This window comes from Psilocybe cubensis, chromosome 6 (genome assembly GCF_017499595.1).
Source record: "Psilocybe cubensis strain MGC-MH-2018 chromosome 6, whole genome shotgun sequence".
In the NCBI taxonomy this organism is placed as follows: domain Eukaryota; kingdom Fungi; phylum Basidiomycota; class Agaricomycetes; order Agaricales; family Agrocybaceae; genus Psilocybe; species Psilocybe cubensis.
Window position 1 is genome coordinate 1878840 of NC_063004.1, and position 18348 is coordinate 1897187.

Consider the following 18348-nt stretch of genomic DNA (forward strand, 5'->3'; position numbering starts at 1 on the left):
TCTACAAGAAGAATAGCAGATCAAACTTGTCCAGAGACCTCAAACGCAGCTTTTGAAATAAGATCTTGTAAGGTGCACAACATGCCCAACCCCCTCTTCCATCGTGTTGGCCTAAGCTCCATTTGCTCTTGATAAAGCTTGGGGTTTGTACGTTTTAACTCCTTCTCGGTGCGGTAGCCATAATCAACCCATCTAAACAGGCCACCTGAAGCATACTGAGTAAAGGAAGCACGCTCCTCTCCGTGTTCAATGCTGGTGTTTGAATGTTCTAGGACGGCGGACAGCATAAGGATGGTAGATCCTGCAGGGAACTCAATGGCCACTTTCAGGCCCCACACCACAAAGTGACCACCCTTTTTGGCATTGAATTTCCCTAAAGACTGGATGGCGCACCAGCCATATGGACAGTTTTTGATATCAAAATGCGGGATGGTGCAAACCACAGACCCTAGGTTGAAGGTGGCCGCCGGAAATATGCTGCGGCGAAACAGTCGGACTAGCGTGGAGTCATTGGCGAATATCTTATCCATGTACAACTTATAGTGGTTGTACACTTTAGGGCTCCATGTAGCAAATGCACCTGTGGATGTGTTTAAAAACAGGTTCACAAAACAGGCATAGGAGTCACTTACTGCTGGCAAAACTGGCCATTTGTTGAATGCTTTCCGACTGCAAGAGCTTGGCAGTGATTTTGGGATGGCGCTGGACGCGGTTGAGTGGAGAGTGTGTCCCTACACCGTGTGTAACGCCGATGTTGAGTGCGGGATAATGACCACGATTTTCTGAATAGTCTTTGTGTGTAAACACTGTGGTGTGTCCGGCCTCCCTCAGTAGATCAAATGCTTCCTCCGTGGCACGTTCGTATGCAGGGTCCTTAGGACGGCCTGCCAGAACCATAAAAATACGTCCGTCTTCAGAAACAAACGGGACGGGGGTGCTATAGTGCATTAGCTTTAACTCCATCAAACTGAACAGATCAGAAGAGTTGTAACTCACCATCTATCCCAAGGTATAATGCGGAACCCAAGGGCCTTGATGGCATCCAAGCTATATAGGTGACTTTTGTGGGGTTTTGTTGGTTTAGCACCATAGGCGCCTTGCGTGGCAGGCAAAGTGTCAAGCTTGACGTTGAGAGCCTCTGGCTGGCAGCTGGGAAGCATGCTTAAAAGACTGGGTTTTGGTGTGTGTCCGTGCTTATTGTATTGTAACGTCCGCTGATACTTGCGGCTGCGATGACTGTTGGAAAGCCCATTGTATGGCCTTTTCAGGCTGGCGGTTTGCACGGATGGGTCTCGCTGAGGTAACGAAAGCGAAAGCTTGGTCGACGATTGCGAAGGTACAATCGGCGGTGTCAACATATTGTCAACCGATGGTGTCAACGCATCGTGGGCTGACAGCATCGACTCGCGGGTTGACGGGGTCGACGCGTTGTGGGCTGACGTCGTCGATTCGCGGGTTGACGGGATCGACACATCGTGGGCTGACGTCGTCGATTCGCGGGTTGACGGGGTCGACGCGTTATGGACTGACAGCATCGACTCGCGGGTTGACGGGGTCGACGCGTTGTGGGCTGACGTCGTCGATTCACGGGTTGACGGGATCGACACGTCGTGGGCTGACGTCGTCGATTCGCGGGTTGATGGGGTCGACGCGTTATAGACTGACAGCATCGACTCGCGGGTTGACAGGGTCGACGCGTTGTGGGCTGACAGCATCGACTCGCAGGTTGACGGGGTCGATGCGTTGTGGGCTGACGTCGTCGATTCGCGGGTTGACGGCGTTGACACGTCGTGGATCGACGTCATCGATTCACGGGTTGACGGGGTCGACACGTCGTGGATCAACGCCGTCGGCGTCGACGTATTGTTCGTAAACTGCATCCAGGTATCGTCCGTCGACCGATTCTTTGACGCATCGTGGATCGACGGCGTCCAGATGTTGTGAACGGATGGCGTCGACGTATCGTCGGTCGATGGAATCAAGACATCTATTGACAAGTACGTGAATGGGCAGATGACGAGTAGGCAAACATGGTGACTCACCTTGATCTAGATCTAACAAGTCTGTGTCCTCCCTTGCATCTGCTGCCCGCCAGGCAGAGATCAAGTCAAAAGCCAACGGATCCTCCCATACCTCAGGCTGACACTGGGCATACACCCTCCCAGATCATGTCTGCTTGAACAGATTTCCGATTTAAAACTTGGTATATGCATAGAAAAGTTTCCAAGGACGTACCGTATAGCGCGCCTATTGGCAGGCCGACATCTGTGCATGCAAAAACCAACGGTGAGCAGGGTTCTTGCAATCATGACACGCCCCAGCTCCTGCGTTGGCTGGCAGTTTGACAGACCCGGTCCAGGGGTGATCCCTCGCCTGGCAAGCCTCTAACCAACGCGAGAGCTGGGCCCTGTCGCGTTTCTGATATACGAACGTTTGCTTACCGGTGGGACGGGTATTTATACGAACGCGAATGAGGGGAATGTTGAACCTCATTAAACAGATCAGGGGTCAGGTGATAGGGGTCAGGTGATAGGGGTCAGGTGACGTAGGTGGACGCGTTGCACCCGCGACACACTTCAACTGCTTTGACCTCAGAACACCTGGTAATACGTCAGTCCGCTACAAACACAAACACCGCAGAGTAATGCAGGTCTCAGGAATACTACCCAGGTGCGTTATATTTCATGCATCCCTTTTGTAAGGCCAAATTGACAATATAGTATTGAAAGTGCTGCAGATTCTATTTCACAAACCGTCTAAACAATAGCAATGGGATTGTCAGACTGCAAAGGCTGAGGAGGAATGTAAACCGGTACGTTAATGCCATGGGACGTCAACGCTGCTTTCAGCTGTTGGCTCCAATGCCTCTCTTCTACCAGCATAATTGCTGTGTTGTGTTCCTGTCTGACATATGTCCTCAACTGCTCTTCTAGACCCTCCACCACCAACGTCAGGTATGCAGAGCGTTGTTTGGAATTCTTCACAGACCTAACCAAGTTTTTTACCGCCTTTTTAGTTGACTGGGCCTCCTGGCGTGCTGCGGCAAGGTCCAACCATGCCGTTCAAAGCTGATTCTTATAGGCCACAGCTTCTCTTGTTGCCTCGATGGCTATTTCACGCCAAACAGTAATCTCTGCCTCCAGATCGCGTCGGGAACGTGGATAGGCCCTGTTCAAGCTGATTGTGGTTTTGTTGCGGGGAACCTTGGAGGAATGGTCTAATAAAGTGGATGTGAGTGGTCTCAACCTTTCACAGCAATACTGTCAACTTATGAAACGCACCATTCTTTTCAGGCATTTTGGATACAACCGGCTGGTCTTCGAGATCGCTTTGGCACGTTGATCCAGGGGTATCACCTAGTTGAGTTTGGATGGTGTAAGTTCAAGTGCATTCGTGATAAGATTCTATTTACCAAGGCCGTAAAAACTGTAGTTGGGCAGACCATCAGTAACGTCAAGCCCTACGGGTGGGAGGTCAGGGTAGGTTATGCTGAGGTTTAACAAGGTTTGTTTACTGACCTGCATTCAGAGTTGACAGGTACTTTTTAGGTGCCTCATCGTCTTCATCTTGGTTGTGCTTCCTGAAACTTTTTTTTGGCGATGGAGTCTTAGGCGACAGCAGGCGGGATGGTAGACAATTGTCAAGAGTGTTGGTAGACATGTTGAGCGGTTCAAGATAACGAAACCACACAAATATCAGACTGATGGTTAAGGGAGTGAGAGAGTGAGACAAAAGGTGAGCAAACCTTTGGAATAACTTTGACGCCTCCTTTTTATGTGACGCATAGGTTTGTTGTTGTTGATGTGACACGACGCGAATTGTTGATTGACCTCGAACGCGACGCGAATTGTTGATTGACCTCAAACGCGATGTGATTCGTTTGTTGTGGCAAACATGGCAAATCAAACTTGGGGTATAAAAGCAAGGTAAGAGATGTTTGCTTGATTCTGAATCCACAATGTCTCATTCTTCGATTGACCCAGCTTTTGCATCACAGCCTGTTTCTCGTGACGTGGACCGCCCAACTGGTACATAGCTGTTTATTGACAACCTGGTTCACCGATTCAACCTCACAAGCAACCACAGTGCAGATCTCACTTTTCTTTATCAGGTAAACTTGTTTTTTACATAACGCCTACATCAAACTGCTTCTAACTCGTAAACCCGCAGATCTGTACAGCCGTGCCTGAAGAGCAACCTCCTTAGACCGAAGTGATAAGTCGAATCATGATGTTGGCCTGCCAGTTTGGGGCCGAAGTTCGTCTGCATAAAGCACTGACTGCCACGCAAACACATCTACAAGGACTCGGGCAGCTGAGCAGTTTTTTGGCTGATTATGAGCTGCAAAAAGATGAGAACTTTGTGTTATCAAATGCACAAAAGGTGAGTCATTGTTTGCCTTTATGAACACGGTGGTCTGAGCCAGCTTTTAGATGGCCATTAAATCAACCTGTATCAAAGAGCTTCTAAAGCCCTCTAGACAGTCCTTTAAGACGCTTCACATCGATGTTGAGGTGCGTTCTTTTCACTTTAATTGGCGGTCTAAAACAAATGCATTTGCAGGCAAAGATGAAAAAAAAGCCCGCAGACAATTACCTTGACAACATCCTGAATCGGCTGGGACGTGAGGCCAAATGGATGGCGCATATACAAACCGTTTGTACAATTCAGAGAAACACGCTTCGAAAAGAGGTGTGTGGTTGTCCGGTTTACCATATGCCGTGTACTGATGTGTGAAATTAAAGATCATACAAAGCATAACTCCAGGCCCAAAGTTTACTTCTGTGCAAGAATTTGCGGCGGGCCTCATTGTGAAATATTGTCTGCCTACGTCAGAGTCTGGTGCAAATTCCAATACAGCTTACCTCTCAAAACATGTGTTATTGGTGTGTCTTCAATATTTCTGATTCAAAAAGTTTCACTAACGTGGCAATGTAAAGTGGCGGTTTTTCTGGGACCATTCATCTATGTTTTCGGCCTTTGAACTTGAGAAGGATGACAACAACTCAGAAGAGGAGAACAATGACCAGGATTTTGGAACACCAAGCACCGACAACTCTAGCGATTCGGGTCATTCTGCTACCAAAAACGTAAATTGCAAAAAACAAACATTCCCGCTGGGAAAACTCGCGGTCGGGTGGCTGATGGCGAAGACTATTGGTCCAAAGTTGATCAATGGCTCAAGAGGCTTGACGATGAGCTGGGAGATAATACAGCTGAGTTGAAACAGTCCGAGTTTTCTCTTGTATTCTCAATGAGTTATGCTAAGCTTGTGAATAGATTTATTGCTGAATGTCTGGAGATGGACTCTCTCAGGACCAATAAAGGCTTAGATTTCTCAAGCCACCCTTCCGAGCGCTCTTTTACCAGCCCTAGCGATGTCACATCCGACCCACAACCCACCACTATACAGTCCTTTCCTTCCAATTCTTCTTCGAGGCTGCCTGAACCTCATTTAAATTTTGGTAATGCAATTGCTCAATTATTTAGTGGTCCTTCAACAGGTAGACCTTTTTAGCCACTAGACTCCACTACAATATAGTTATTAATTATGCGGAAATGTATGTGTAAACGCAACTAAATCTGAAGTTGATGTTGAGAACATGTAGCCCCTAATATTCAGTTTGCTAGTGTTTGGCACCGGTGATCATTTGATCAACAGCAACGAGTTATCGCTTTCATCTTTTCCTCCATGATCTCGCACAGCGGCACCGTGTTTTCCGCCGTGCATTGTTAAGAGATCCAGCCCTTTCATGTACTAAAAGCCATGCACTGGAAAGATCCAGATTCCCAATATGTGGGAACGCGTTGAGCGGCATGGTTGGGCATAGTTTTTTTTTGGTGACTGACATTTGATTTGTAGATCGCACACTGGTGCAAGAACCTGCTTATTGCTGAGTATTTTTAGACAGCTATCCATGGCGAAAATTACTTATTTTAACACCACAGGTTCAAGAATATGTGCTTTGAAGTTTGACAAGGTCCAAGAACACCATTGCCGGAATCGATAGCCATCGTTGACACCATAGTTTGGCTCTGGAGAATGGGTGATAGTTGGATGCGCAACACAACATCGTCAACGCCATAGCCGGAATCGATCGCCATTGTCGACACCATAGTTTGGCTCTGTGGAATGGGTATTTGTGGATGCAATAACCCAGTGAGTACTTTATAGGATAGACGTTAGATTAGTAGTTATTTAGCTTCAGCTTCATGCTCAATATATGGTGTTTTATTATAACCTAATCTTGTATGAAAGACCAAAAATAAAATTTCACAATGATATTATACTGTGAATACATATGAAAAGCCTACAAAAAAATATGTATTTGCTAGAATGTGGCTGACACAAACGGTGCTTGGCACTTATGTGGCAGCCACATGAATTTCGGCCTGTTGTGTCACCCACTGATATCGGATGGAGGTGGCAGACACATGTTTATTTGTGTCTGACATACATCGGCCAAACACATCCAAAAATGTGTCCAGCGGCCGCCTGTGTACCCCGTACGTATTTCGTATCTGATTTTTCGCACTCTCCGTCCGTCCGTCTCTCTTTTTTTTCTCAAGTTTGTTTCTCTCTCTCTATCTCTCTACTCTCTGTTTCCTTGCTTGATTGCTGGCTTGTTTCGATCCTTTATCTTGCTCCTCGTACGCATTGAGTTCGATCGTGATTTTGGTACCAAGTATGAACTTTGAAAGCAACCCTTTTTATTTTTTCTTTCTCTCTCGTTCTTTCTTGCTCTTTTTTTGGCATCGCAATCGAAATCTTGAACGACAGGGGCTCGGTATCACTGATCACTCATCATTGATCAGTGTATTCGTGTGTGTGTGTGTACACCTGCAGTATAGTATTCAGAGTTGACCGAGCTGCGAGCTGCGAGCTCCGCTTGTCAAAGTTTGTCAAAGTTTGTTGATATCGATGTTCGATGGCGTTGGCGGTGGTTCCGCGCGGTCTTTGCGGGATACGACAATTAGTATTTGTGTTAACTAAGAACTTGGTATATATACGACAGCGGCTCATGAATATGGACATGGACAGTGGACAGTGGACAGGGTGATGGGGCTAAACCCCCGGCTTGTCAATGTCATTTAGGCGTGCATGTACATACCCCCGCCGCCGCCCCGCACCGCCGGCGACGTTCCTCAAATTGGAGTATGGACTTTGTCACTTTTTGGTGCTTCAGCCTTCAGGGTCTTTTTTGATTGTTATTCGATTTTGACTGTTGAGTCACTTGCATCGTATATTTGTACTATACTTGTGTGCGTCAAAACTTGAAATATCTGGATAGGAGAGGAGGCAAGTTCGAGATCTATGTTCTTACTTTACTCGGGGATCGGAATCGGATGTGTTCCTGGATAGCGCTCGCGCTAGTGCTATCTATGATACTTATGCTTCTTTTCGCACATTTTTGTGGTTTGGTCAAGGTGGTGTTAGCGAAATGACGAATGACGTATTTTCAAATTTGAAGTTCCTGGGTCCTGACTCCTGAGAGAGATAGCGGTACTTTACCAGGGGATTGGATTGTTCTTCACATATTCGTTTCGTAGCTTCAAGTTTTAGTTTCTTTCCAGTTAGAGATGAGCAAGCTGTTATACTTGCGGTCAAATGAGCAGCGAGATATGGTTGGAGGTTGTTGGAAACCTTGTTGGACAAACAGTACGGTATACCGATGGTCACATGTGCGACTGCGAGCAGCGAGCAGCGACGGTTTTTGTCGACTTACACTGTTACACCCATGTATGCGCGCCAGTGCGAAAAACCCACCTGATATCGTGTCAATTCAACTCCTGTTTGTACTCTGGTGGGTGGCGAATGCGAATATGTCATATTCACTGACGCTTGCTACTTGAACACGAAGATCTGTTCCAGCTAGTCAGGACTCCAGAGTCCAAGTCGTGGACAAGATCGCCGCTGAAGAAGACAGCGATGGACAAGAAATACTTACCCAGATACTGCATCTGTTCAACGGAGACGCTTCAGAGCCAGGATGTAGGACTGAGCGCATTCGGATCATGATTAAACGACTAAGGGAGGACCACCTCGCTCTCTGGTTATTGGGTCTACAAAACGCTGCTTGCCCTGCTTTTCCTCGATACGTATCACTATCATCTGGAAGACGACATTCGTGTATTTTACCCAGACGAGAATCCTTTGGAAGACCTCTGGGACACCTTCAACTCCACATTGCACTTACAACGACCACACAACAATATTTTCGATCGCGAGGACGTGCAGAAACGACTTGAAGATCCGAAAGCCATCCTTTGAACTTCCCGACGAGGCTATACAAAAGAAATTCTGGCATCAATATAGTACCATCATCTCCAGTGACCGAGTGAGGTCCGACAACAGCGCTATAACGCTCTACCGTTTGATCGGACGGGACTGGGATGCTATTCACACCTTCGCAGATGCACTCAAAGAGTTATAAAGACATCAAGGAACAACCTGGAAGACAACACAACATGTAGTCTGGTAGAAAGGCTGAACGCTCACTTTCAAAGCGCCCATAATTCATTCCAACAAATCGAGGAATGTGAAGCAATGGATGAGCAAATCAAAAAAATCTGGGACCGGGGAACGGTTCTCGGAGATTCGCGCTTGATGACAGGCTTTACTAACATACTCAGACTGGAAAGAGGTACCGCAGGCTAGAAGACGAGTTGGACAGTTTGGATATTTTTTTTGTATCCAACTTGGTTTACTTTGTTTATCACCGAGTTTACATACCCATCATGCCAGTCTATCAAGCCTGGAACTTTTTCTGTCGTAACTCTTGAACCCCAACAAACGCTCAGCTCGCTGCTTTGTTCTTGATTACCCAGTGCTATCGGACTTCGCGACCCTGACTCTTCTACTTTTTACTTCGAGCTGTCGGACACTTACTACTCCTACAGAGTCTCGAGGTCTAGACTGCCAACTGCTCTTTTGCATGTTCTTGCCTTGTGCCATCTGCAAGGTCTTACGAACCTCTCGATACACTGGTTTCACGGCAGATCGCCTTCCACGCAGCGATGCCTACTCGTCTGTAATCTACTGCGGTCTGGGCATCCCCACATTCTGAAGCTGTGGAGAAGGAGAAAGACTCTCGCTGCTTGTGGTGCTCCTTCTTCTCTGCTCGTGCTCGCAGATTTTGTTGCCCAGGCAGTGGTTTGGAGCGGTTCCCACACCTGCTCGATTCTAATTGGGCGCCAACACTGGGAAGTGCAACCACCAAGGTCGCGCGTCTTCGGAGGCACTTTCAGATATTCTTCTTCTTCCAGCTCGACTCCATGCGCAAGGGCAGGACAGGAGCAGGAGCAGGGACGCCCCGGTGGATGGTTCCCAGGACCCTGCGAACCCGGCGAGCAAAGAGTGACGAGGACGCCACAGATCCAAATACAGTAATAATGCCCCAGACTCCTCCGCGGGTTCTTGCTGTGCTTGCACAACAAAGGCGCCGAACGGGCGCAAAATAGCTAATTTACCTCGACGAGCTAAGAAAGGCACATGGAGTTGCTTACGACTGCGTGCGTACTTGATTGGTTGCTCTCTCCTTACCTTTCCCCGGTCCTTTTGTCTGACTACTTTTACATTTACTTAAAGTTCACAAAAACCACGAAAACGAAACATGCTTTTTACTCTGTTTTTTTGCGTCAGTGTCATTTGACTGATAATAATTATCTAACCGCCGGCTCATTCTGCGTATATGATCACTGCCGCCTCTTGTTGACGTAACTTTGCTTTTTACTGGTCGTGTGACTGGATGCTGGGCTTACCACCTCCATCCACTACGCAACGCACAACTTGTGGTATATCGACATATCAACGGACGTGCAAATGTAGCTTGCGTTGAGCCCAAACGGGCGTATGCCTGTATTGGTACGCAGCATGCAAGGACTTTTGGTTGTCTTTTAGACACCTGTGATCCTACTTTACCTCGCGTAGAGATGTGATATGCGGTTCGCGTTTTGTTCGATCTTGCAGCTGATCCAGAGAAGTTTAGCAATATGCTGCAATGTATTTTAGTAGTGAATTACAATTTTTGGCAACTTACCATGTTGAAAGTATATCCTCGAGTACAATGGAGGGGTACCAAATCACAACACTGTGAGTGTAAATATAAGTGTTTTTACTTCTGATGTACTCTCATTTGTTCCTATTCTCAGAGAACCATTTTCAGAAAAGTTCCCGAGGACATACCATATACAAAAAATATTATGTGCAAAAAATCTTCCTGTTCTGCGTCTCTCCCCGCTCAATTCCCGTGAAGTAAATGCGTTTGAAATTGATTTATCTGGAGAGACTGTGTAGCTGTGCTGCGAATCGCTGAAAGTGAATTTCAGGCAGGTGGGGGCAAAGACTCACTGGTGTTTCCCATGGTAAATCCGCACGCTTTATTTAGATTGAATACGATACCTTGCTCGTATTAATTGGTGTAAGGCAGCGGCACATACATTCGCCGGAATCAAGAGCTTGGGAGGGTGGCCTACCTTGCAGGTGCGCCGCACCGACACAGTCATTTCTGTCTACTTCCCAACCCCACTCTTTCCCGATTCTTTCCGACTCCCCGTGTTATTGTATTCCATCGTATGTTTGGAAGGATATGTGTGTGAAAGGCCTGATTTCAGCGTATTTCTGGACGCGTTGACTACAGAGGAAGTCCGAAGAGGAGGATATAGGCGTTCCATTTCTGATTGGAGTTGGAGTTGGTCGTCTTTTAGATCGCAAGTTCTAGACCGTTGCTCTTCCGAGTGAGGGTGGTTCATATACTCCTTTATATGTGGAGGTTGGTGTGGCTTGGTTCGGAGTGAATCTCCTTTAACTTGAGCTGTTCAATGATGTTTTACTCGGATATCTTTGCTGATTGAAGACAATACTTGATAAATTTTTGCATAATGGGCCCAAATCATTGACCTGTACCGGGTAAGGACTACTGGGTAGAGAGAGTAATAATCAAGACGCCAATAGGAACTGCAGGACTGCTGGAAGCCCCTATTGGTGAATTACAGTTAGCTCCGTGATGGCATTTGTGATCGTTGCCATTTTGGGCGAGCGCGAAGACGTGGGAAACATTGCGAAGGTTTTTGCTCGCACTCGACGTCAACCAACTCAAAGCCTTCTCGTCGTCGAGCTCGCTGTTCGCCATGCAGTCAACACGGGTTCTCGCATTCACATCCAATGTCGCCCGTCGCTATGCCCCAAAATACCCCCGCCCACGACCTGGCACCTCAGAGCGCCCGGCATACCACGCAAAAGACCCTCTCATCAACAACCCCCATGCTGTTGTGACCAACCTGGAAGAGGACAACCTGACGTTCATTCACCGACCACCCCCGACCGCCCCTTCACCGTTCTCGCTCACCACTGCACCCGCTTCTCCCCTGCTGCGCCCTCCTACGACGCCCGCTGAGGGCCCTCTTCCCCCACTTACCCGCGCCCCTCCGGCTAGCCCGCCTCACCGACTGTCTGACGAAAAACTGGAGATGCTACGCAATTTGAGATACTCGGATCCTACCACATATACTCGGAAAAAGCTAGCACGGATGTTCAAATGCACGCAGACGTTCGTGGGCCAGGTCGCCGCGTTAAAGAAACCCGAACGGAAACGAGTTCTCAAGATACGCGACGAGAAACACGAAGTAGCACGCCAGAAATGGAGTGAGCGACATTCAATTGTCAAGGCCATCGCCAAAAAACGGCGCGAACTGTGGTGATCTGGATCGACATCGGTTTGCTGGCTCGTCTAGGGGATCGAGGTGGGTTCAGCTGCTCTTTTGGCTGGACACAAGCTGAATTGTGTCCGTCAGCGCTTCCTGTGCGAATTCGAGTCAGAAAACGACTGGCTATGGACGAGCGTATCCTGTAGTTTGCATCTCGTGATTGATCGGCGGAGTGCCGTTACTAGAAATGGGAATGTGTATTTGAGTGTTCCTCTGTTCCGCTTTTGTCGTCGCTCCCCTCAGACAAACCACTTCATTTTATTCCCGGTTTCATGCCCTTCGGCACATTCACATGCACCCCAATACGAGCCATTCGCGGCCAGTTTATATTATTTCTCCTTTTACTACAAATTCTATTTATTGGCCCGACCTGCATGTATAAATACCGACAGGAGTCCTCTCTTGTTTTCGTAAAACCACCATCATGTCCGCCTTTCCTTTGAGTGCCCTGTCGTCTGCTGCTGCCCGTATCCCTCCTTACTTCCTCAACACTGACCACCGTCAGCGTGTTCTCTCTCAGCTTCGTGGAAAACACAACGGTCTCGAAAAGTACATCTACCTCAATGGTCTCAAGGAACGCGACCCCAACCTCTTCTATGAGGTTTTGCTGGGGAACATGCTCGAGGTTATCCCCATCCTGTATACCCCCACTGTAAGACCCCCGCCTTTGGTCGCTGTCAGTTGACGGCTGGATCTAATTGTTGTCATCCTCCAGGTCGGTGATGCCTGCTCAAATTATTCCCATATCTGGCGGCGGCCAGAGGGTCTCTACATTAGCATAGAGCAAAAGGGCAACATCAAACAGGTTCTTCGGTCGTGGCCTAGCGGGCAAGCCGCCAGGATCGCGGTGGTCACAGACGGTGAGCTTATACCCGGGTCTTATTTAAAATTCTGCTTCATCCGAGCTTCATGGATCGTCAGGCTCTCGCATCTTAGGTCTCGGTGACCTTGGTGCCAATGGTCTCCCAATTGCCATCGGTAAACTGTAAGACCAAACCTTTTGGACCATGTCGTAATTCATGCTATTTCAAAAACATTGTTGACTTTCCCCGTGTTTAGGGATCTCTACATTGGTGGCGCCGGCATCAAGCCTTCCACGACTGTGCCTATTTGCCTGGACTTGGGCACCAACACCGAAAAATACCTCACCGACCCACTCTACCTTGGTGTTCGCCGCAAGAGGCCCGACACTGAAGAGGTAAGTTTTCGTCAAACCCCTGTCGACGATAATTTAACTCAAACATTGATGATAGATGGATGCATTCATGAACGAGTTTATGGAGGCAATGCAGGAAGTCTTCCCCCACCTTGTCGTGCAGTTCGAGGACTTCTCAACGGACAACGCTTTCCGCTACCTGGAGATGTTTAGGAACAAATACCGCGTCTTCAATGATGATGTAGGTCTTCCATTTTTAGCACTCCCCCGCGTTTGTTCTATTTCTGACAAACGGACCCACAGATTCAAGGCACAGGTTTGTACACCGCTTAGAACTTGGAGACTACAAGACCCGGTGCTGACTTGCGGATCTTGAAGGTTCTGTCGTACTCTCGGGTTTCTTGAACGCTGCTCGTCTGGCGTCTTCGGCTTCTGGCACTCCCCTCGCTGACCAGCGAATTCTCTTCTTTGGTGCCGGGTCGGCTGGTATTGGTGTAGCCAAGCAGCTTACCTCGTTCTTCACCCTTCAGGGACTGAGTGAAGAGGAAGCAAGGAGCCGCATTTATGTCAGTGCATTTTCCTGGACATCATTTCTGCAAACATTTCTGATGGATTTAATATTTGCAGACCGTTGATTCTAAGGGTCTGATCACCGCTGATAGGAAAGGCCTTCAAGAGCATAAAAAATGTAAGCCGTGTCATTGAAAGAATAAATGTAAATCATGGCTAACTCTCATGGCAGACTTTGCTCGTACGGACTACCAGGGCCCTCCATTGACATCCCTGATTGATATAATTGAATATGTCAAGCCTACCGCTCTCCTTGGCCTCAGCACTATTCAGGTATTATATTTCAGCCACTCTTTATGATCCTCTACTTAATTGGCTGTAAACAGAACGCATTCACAGAAGATGTTGTCCGTCTGATGGCCAGACTCAATACCCGTCCAATTATCTTCCCTCTGTCAAATCCCGTATCGCTTTGCGAGCTAGAATACCAAGATGCGATTCGCTGGACAAACGGTTCAGTCGTCTTTGCGTCTGGAAGCCCTTACAAACCTGTGGAATTTGAAGGCAATATCTACGAACCGGGTCAGGGAAACAACATGTACATCTTCCCTGGTATCGGAATGGGTGCTATTCTCTCCAAGTCGAAGCACATCACCGATTCCATGGTGGAACAGGCTGCTATTGCTCTAGCGGGATCCCTCACTGTTGAGGAAACTAAAGCCGAACTGGTCTATCCTCGTCTTACGCGCATTCGCGATATTAGTGCCCAAATTGCACTTGCAGTCATCCGTGCTGCACAAAAGGACGTAAGTTGGCTGATGTCTGCACGTCGCGTATTCAAAGTACTCACGTCTTCATTGTAGAACGTTGACGAAAACGCTCTTTTCCGAAATCTTTCCGACGATGCCCTCCTTGAATATATCAAGGCTAAGCAGTGGCAACCCACGAACACGAACTCCATTCCTCGCCTGTAATTTTGCTGCATCACCTGTAACAAGTTTTCGGTTCTTTTTTTGTCTACGCTGTGCTATGTATTAATATTACGACAATGACTGGTAAATCTAGATAATAATTCACAAGACTTGAGCTACATGTAGATCGTTTGTATGTGTACCGGTCTTATGCATCCGTTTTGGCATCAATCTCAATAGTCTTGTTCGAGAATTTGGCGTAATCACTGCCCAATTTCCACTGCATGATTGAGAAGCGATGATTAACGCCCTTAAGAGTTGGAAGACACGCGCTGCCCCCACACCCTCCGGTGAGAGGCATGGGATATAGATATACCACTTCCTTTACACGAGAGTGAAGTAAGGCCATACTGCACATTATGCATGGTTCGTGGGTAACAAAAAAGGTACGGTCGGTGAGGAGGTAGTTGGTTCCATTTTGCGGTTCTCCGAGCGAGGATTCGGAGGAGGCTGCATCTTTTTCGAGTCTGTCGTTTCGAGGGTCCTGAGATGCGCGGTAGTCTGCCAGGTATCGGATAGCGTTGATAGATGAGTGCCGAAGAGGGTGATGAGTCGATCGCCGCGTGTCAGATGCAAGGAACGACAACGCCGATGATTCGATCTCTGTAGCACCTGGAAAAACATAAGGAGTCGGAATATGGGCCGCCACGGGCAACTGAGGATGACGGTTAGATCTTCTTGACTGCGAGACGATATTTATACGAACCTCGTCATTTTCCGCTTGAGCATTAATTGCAGTATCGACAGTTTTTTTCATAGCATCCCATGCCCATCTTAATTTGTGCCGCGTCCAGGGTTCCGGCTCGTCCTTGCGACGGGGTGTATACATTGTTGGCCATAGTTCAGATTTTAGATTCAGAGATGGGAGTGTTAACGCGGAGGAACTCGGAACAGAAAGTAAGTAAGGGTCAGGGAGATTCAGGTCCTTCGGTAGTTGCGGAGGTTCCGGTGCCATGCTCAAGAGTAGGGTGGTAGTTCCCTCGTGTTTTCGGATGCGTTTAAGGTGCCCTAACTCAGGACCTTCTAGTCCTGCCTGCTTAATCCATCTTCGATAACTAAATTAGAAAGAGTTTCATTGACTCTTGAAATGTTGATACGTACTTCAACAGTGTTGTTATCAGCCGCGGATCTGCAACGTCGACAACCCACGCCTTCGCTGATCGTCATGAAAAGGTAAGTTTACGGCGAGAGCGATCTTATAGTTGATACTCACTGGTCCGAATGGTATGGGGTTCCTCTTCCTCTGGAGGTAACTTGAATCTGACGAATGGAAGATCTTCCTCAGGTATAATTTCTTCTGGATCTCCTTCGATATAAGGGTTCATAGTAGAAGGGTTTAATGAGGTAGATCCATCATTATCTTCAACGGCAGAGAGACCACCCCAGCCGTCATCAAGATCTGCCTCATTGTTCGATGGCAGTTGTCCTGCTGGGCTAAACCACAGATTCTGACCATAGAAGATACATAATTCTTCTCCTGCTTCTATATCGCGTGCGGCAACGTATTTGATAGATTCCGTGTTTGCGTCGCGAATGTAGGACACGTTTGGAGGGTCGGTGTGGTTGAACAGAGACCCTGAAAAAATTGGGGATCTATTTATTTTTTGAATACCAAGGGAGGCAATGTTAATCAGACGTACCGAGCCCTAGCGCCAACGCCATTCTACCCTCCGTCCAAATGAAGGTGTAATGATCAAGCAGGGTATATTTTCCTGCTCATAGTGAGCTCTATCCAAGTAAATTTCATGTTGGCATTTACCATGTGCTTCATACTCTTTCTTGGAGAACAACAAAACTGGGCTAATTTCTATGATCGTGTTTCTGGGTATAAAACGAGAGGCTGCACATGAGCTATTGCGACTGAATCCAACCAATGGAAAGACAAAAGCTGACCATAGACACCTCTGCCTCTATCGGTCGTACTTTTTACGAGACAACCTAAAGGGTTGAGACGCTCAGCGCCTGCCGATGTAGTTGCCTCTGGCTGCATGAAAAGATTACAGTTCAAGGAGTCGGACGGGACCGACCTTGGTGATTGGAAAAGAGTCCGGATCAAACGGGCCGCCACGAATTCAGAGTTGCTTTCGAACACGTCGTCGTTGGCTCTTCCTTCCACGACGACCAACCGTTTATTCTTTTTCTTGAATGGCCACTTAACCTCATTGGTTTCTCTCCACGAAAAATATGCCAGTAATTGGACCACGTCCGCTGTCGCGGCTTCTGCTCTTCAGTTTAGTGCCAGTCGCGTCTTGGTTCATCCTTCGGCCTCTGTTAGAGCCTCTTCCGTCAATCCCTGCACTCTATTCATCCATCGGATTCTCTCTTTTTGCGTTCTTAGCGACCATATACCTAGTTCCAGCTCTAGGACCAACATTTATTAAGGCTAGGTTAAGCGGGCGGGACTTGCTAAAGGTTTATGACAGTAAAATACCGAGAGAGGAAACTCTGATGTGCGTTTATTTATCTGTATGCGTTCAATATAAGAACAAGTTACCATCCGTCAAAGTGCAGACCAGAAAGTCTCGGACTTGTTTGCGCATCAATCTACATACTCTCATTGATACTGTTCATCCCATTCGCCTTCACCAAACCCATTTTGGAACAGGTTAATGGAAACAAAAGTCACCAAGGCATAACTGTTGTGGAGTTTCCACATTACCAGGTCTGAGAATATGGCTTTGTAGCTTATGTATATCAAGCTAACCCGGACCAGCTTTCTGTATACCTTTCCTCACTTCTCTCACTCCTCGTCGCAACCATACTTGGATTTCTCGATGATGTGTTCGATATTCGTTGGCGGCATAAGATTCCGATTCCGATAATTGCATCTATCCCTTTATTGATGGTTTACTATGCTGAACATGGGAATACCAACGTCGTTGTACCGATTCCTCTACGATTCATCTTTGGAACTTTGATAAATCTGGGTATGTGTATGATTATATGAAGGGATGTTATCGCCGACAGTTATTTCATTAGGTCCACTTTATTATATATATATGTCTTTGCTCTCAACTTTCTCAACAAACAGCATAAATATACTCGCGGGAATCAATGGTTCCGAAACTAGCCAAGCTCTCATCATTGCGATATCAGTTATCCTCAATGACCTACTATATCTGCCATGGCCTGTTGGATTTCGGATACCCCTTCACTTGTTGGGTAATCATACTGAAGTCGAATTTGGGGGCGTCTGGAGCGCAGGAATGGCACACGGAAGTCGTGAACTCGTGGAAAGGCATCTATTTAGCCTGTACTTTATGTTACCATTAGTGGCCGTCTGCCTGGGCTTCTTGTATCATAATTGGTGTGCTTTTCGTCTTCTAGTTTTGTGCCAAGTTATACTTATATTCTCCACCGCAGGTATCCAGCACGCGCGTTCCCGGGTGACACGCTGTGTTATGTAACTGGAATGGCTTTCGCGGTCGTTGGAATTCAAGCTCATTTTTCGAAGACTCTGTTACTGTTTTTCATCCCGCAGATATTTAATTTCCTTCTATCGTGTCCACAATTGTTTGGACTTGTTCCCTGCCCGCGACACAGGGTCCCAAGGTTGCGGTGTCATTTATTAAACTTTAAGCTTGCGACTGACATAGCCTCCGGACTGGCACTTAGATTCGACGGGGATACTAATTTATTGTATCCCTCAACGGCATCCGAAGTCGAGTTTCCCAAACCACCGACGAAGCTGACAACAATCGTTCTCAATGTTCTAGCGCTACTGGGGCTCACCAAATTGACGAAGGACCCGAGCACCGGCGTAATTACGAACGCTACAAATCTCACTATCCTGAACGTTTTCCTACTTCGACTCGGGCCGATGAATGAAAGGCATCTGGTGCAAGTTCTTATTTGTTCACAAGTAAGTTTTATGTCGTCATTGTTGATCTGTGCGTCGGTTGCTGAACCCGCTTGCTAGGTAGCCGGAAGTATGCTTGCGTTCTTTATTAGATACGGTCTTGCTGGACTTGTTTACGACGGGGACAGAAGATGACGAATGAGCCT

General features: G+C 47.4%; 7 protein-coding genes across 7 annotated transcripts; 4 read left to right on the forward strand and 3 right to left on the reverse strand.

The window, feature by feature from the left end:
* Positions 1-20: 20 nt before the first annotated feature.
* On the reverse strand, positions 21-2032 carry JR316_0007095 (uncharacterized protein; the record flags this gene model as incomplete). Its single annotated transcript, XM_047892838.1, is given in 4 exon segments — positions 21-580; positions 633-937; positions 997-1987; positions 2002-2032. The coding sequence occupies 4 exon segments, from the start codon at positions 2030-2032 to the stop codon at positions 21-23; spliced, it is 1887 nt and encodes a 628-aa protein (XP_047748120.1).
* A 1030-nt stretch (positions 2033-3062) lies between these two features.
* On the reverse strand, positions 3063-3660 carry JR316_0007096 (uncharacterized protein; the record flags this gene model as incomplete). The annotated part of the gene is made up of 3 exons (XM_047892839.1): positions 3063-3217; positions 3282-3356; positions 3519-3660. 3 exons carry the CDS (start codon positions 3658-3660, stop codon positions 3063-3065), a joined length of 372 nt encoding a protein of 123 aa, XP_047748121.1.
* Positions 3661-4230: 570 nt separating this feature from the next.
* On the forward strand, positions 4231-5225 carry JR316_0007097 (uncharacterized protein; the record flags this gene model as incomplete). Its single annotated transcript, XM_047892840.1, has 5 exons — positions 4231-4383; positions 4434-4514; positions 4564-4692; positions 4746-4886; positions 4941-5225. The coding sequence occupies 5 exons, from the start codon at positions 4231-4233 to the stop codon at positions 5223-5225; spliced, it is 789 nt and encodes a 262-aa protein (XP_047748122.1).
* A 5905-nt stretch (positions 5226-11130) lies between these two features.
* JR316_0007098 (uncharacterized protein) lies at positions 11131-11700 on the forward strand (the record flags this gene model as incomplete). Its single annotated transcript, XM_047892841.1, has 1 exon — positions 11131-11700. One exon carries the CDS (start codon positions 11131-11133, stop codon positions 11698-11700), a length of 570 nt encoding a protein of 189 aa, XP_047748123.1.
* Positions 11701-12130: 430 nt separating this feature from the next.
* JR316_0007099 (NADP-dependent malic enzyme) lies at positions 12131-14346 on the forward strand (the record flags this gene model as incomplete). The annotated part of the gene is made up of 11 exons (XM_047892842.1): positions 12131-12358; positions 12422-12566; positions 12628-12691; positions 12766-12904; positions 12960-13103; positions 13166-13178; positions 13241-13428; positions 13490-13550; positions 13605-13705; positions 13759-14178; positions 14236-14346. 11 exons carry the CDS (start codon positions 12131-12133, stop codon positions 14344-14346), a joined length of 1614 nt encoding a protein of 537 aa, XP_047748124.1.
* Positions 14347-14491: 145 nt separating this feature from the next.
* JR316_0007100 (SET domain-containing protein 7) lies at positions 14492-16333 on the reverse strand (the record flags this gene model as incomplete). Its single annotated transcript, XM_047892843.1, has 7 exons — positions 14492-14998; positions 15050-15389; positions 15445-15499; positions 15557-15919; positions 15984-16055; positions 16103-16183; positions 16237-16333. 7 exons carry the CDS (start codon positions 16331-16333, stop codon positions 14492-14494), a joined length of 1515 nt encoding a protein of 504 aa, XP_047748125.1.
* Positions 16334-16527: 194 nt separating this feature from the next.
* On the forward strand, positions 16528-18337 carry JR316_0007101 (UDP-N-acetylglucosamine--dolichyl-phosphate N-acetylglucosaminephosphotransferase; the record flags this gene model as incomplete). The annotated part of the gene is made up of 7 exons (XM_047892844.1): positions 16528-16793; positions 16855-17005; positions 17057-17270; positions 17323-17650; positions 17707-17895; positions 17959-18205; positions 18263-18337. The coding sequence occupies 7 exons, from the start codon at positions 16528-16530 to the stop codon at positions 18335-18337; spliced, it is 1470 nt and encodes a 489-aa protein (XP_047748126.1).
* Positions 18338-18348: the final 11 nt, after the last annotated feature.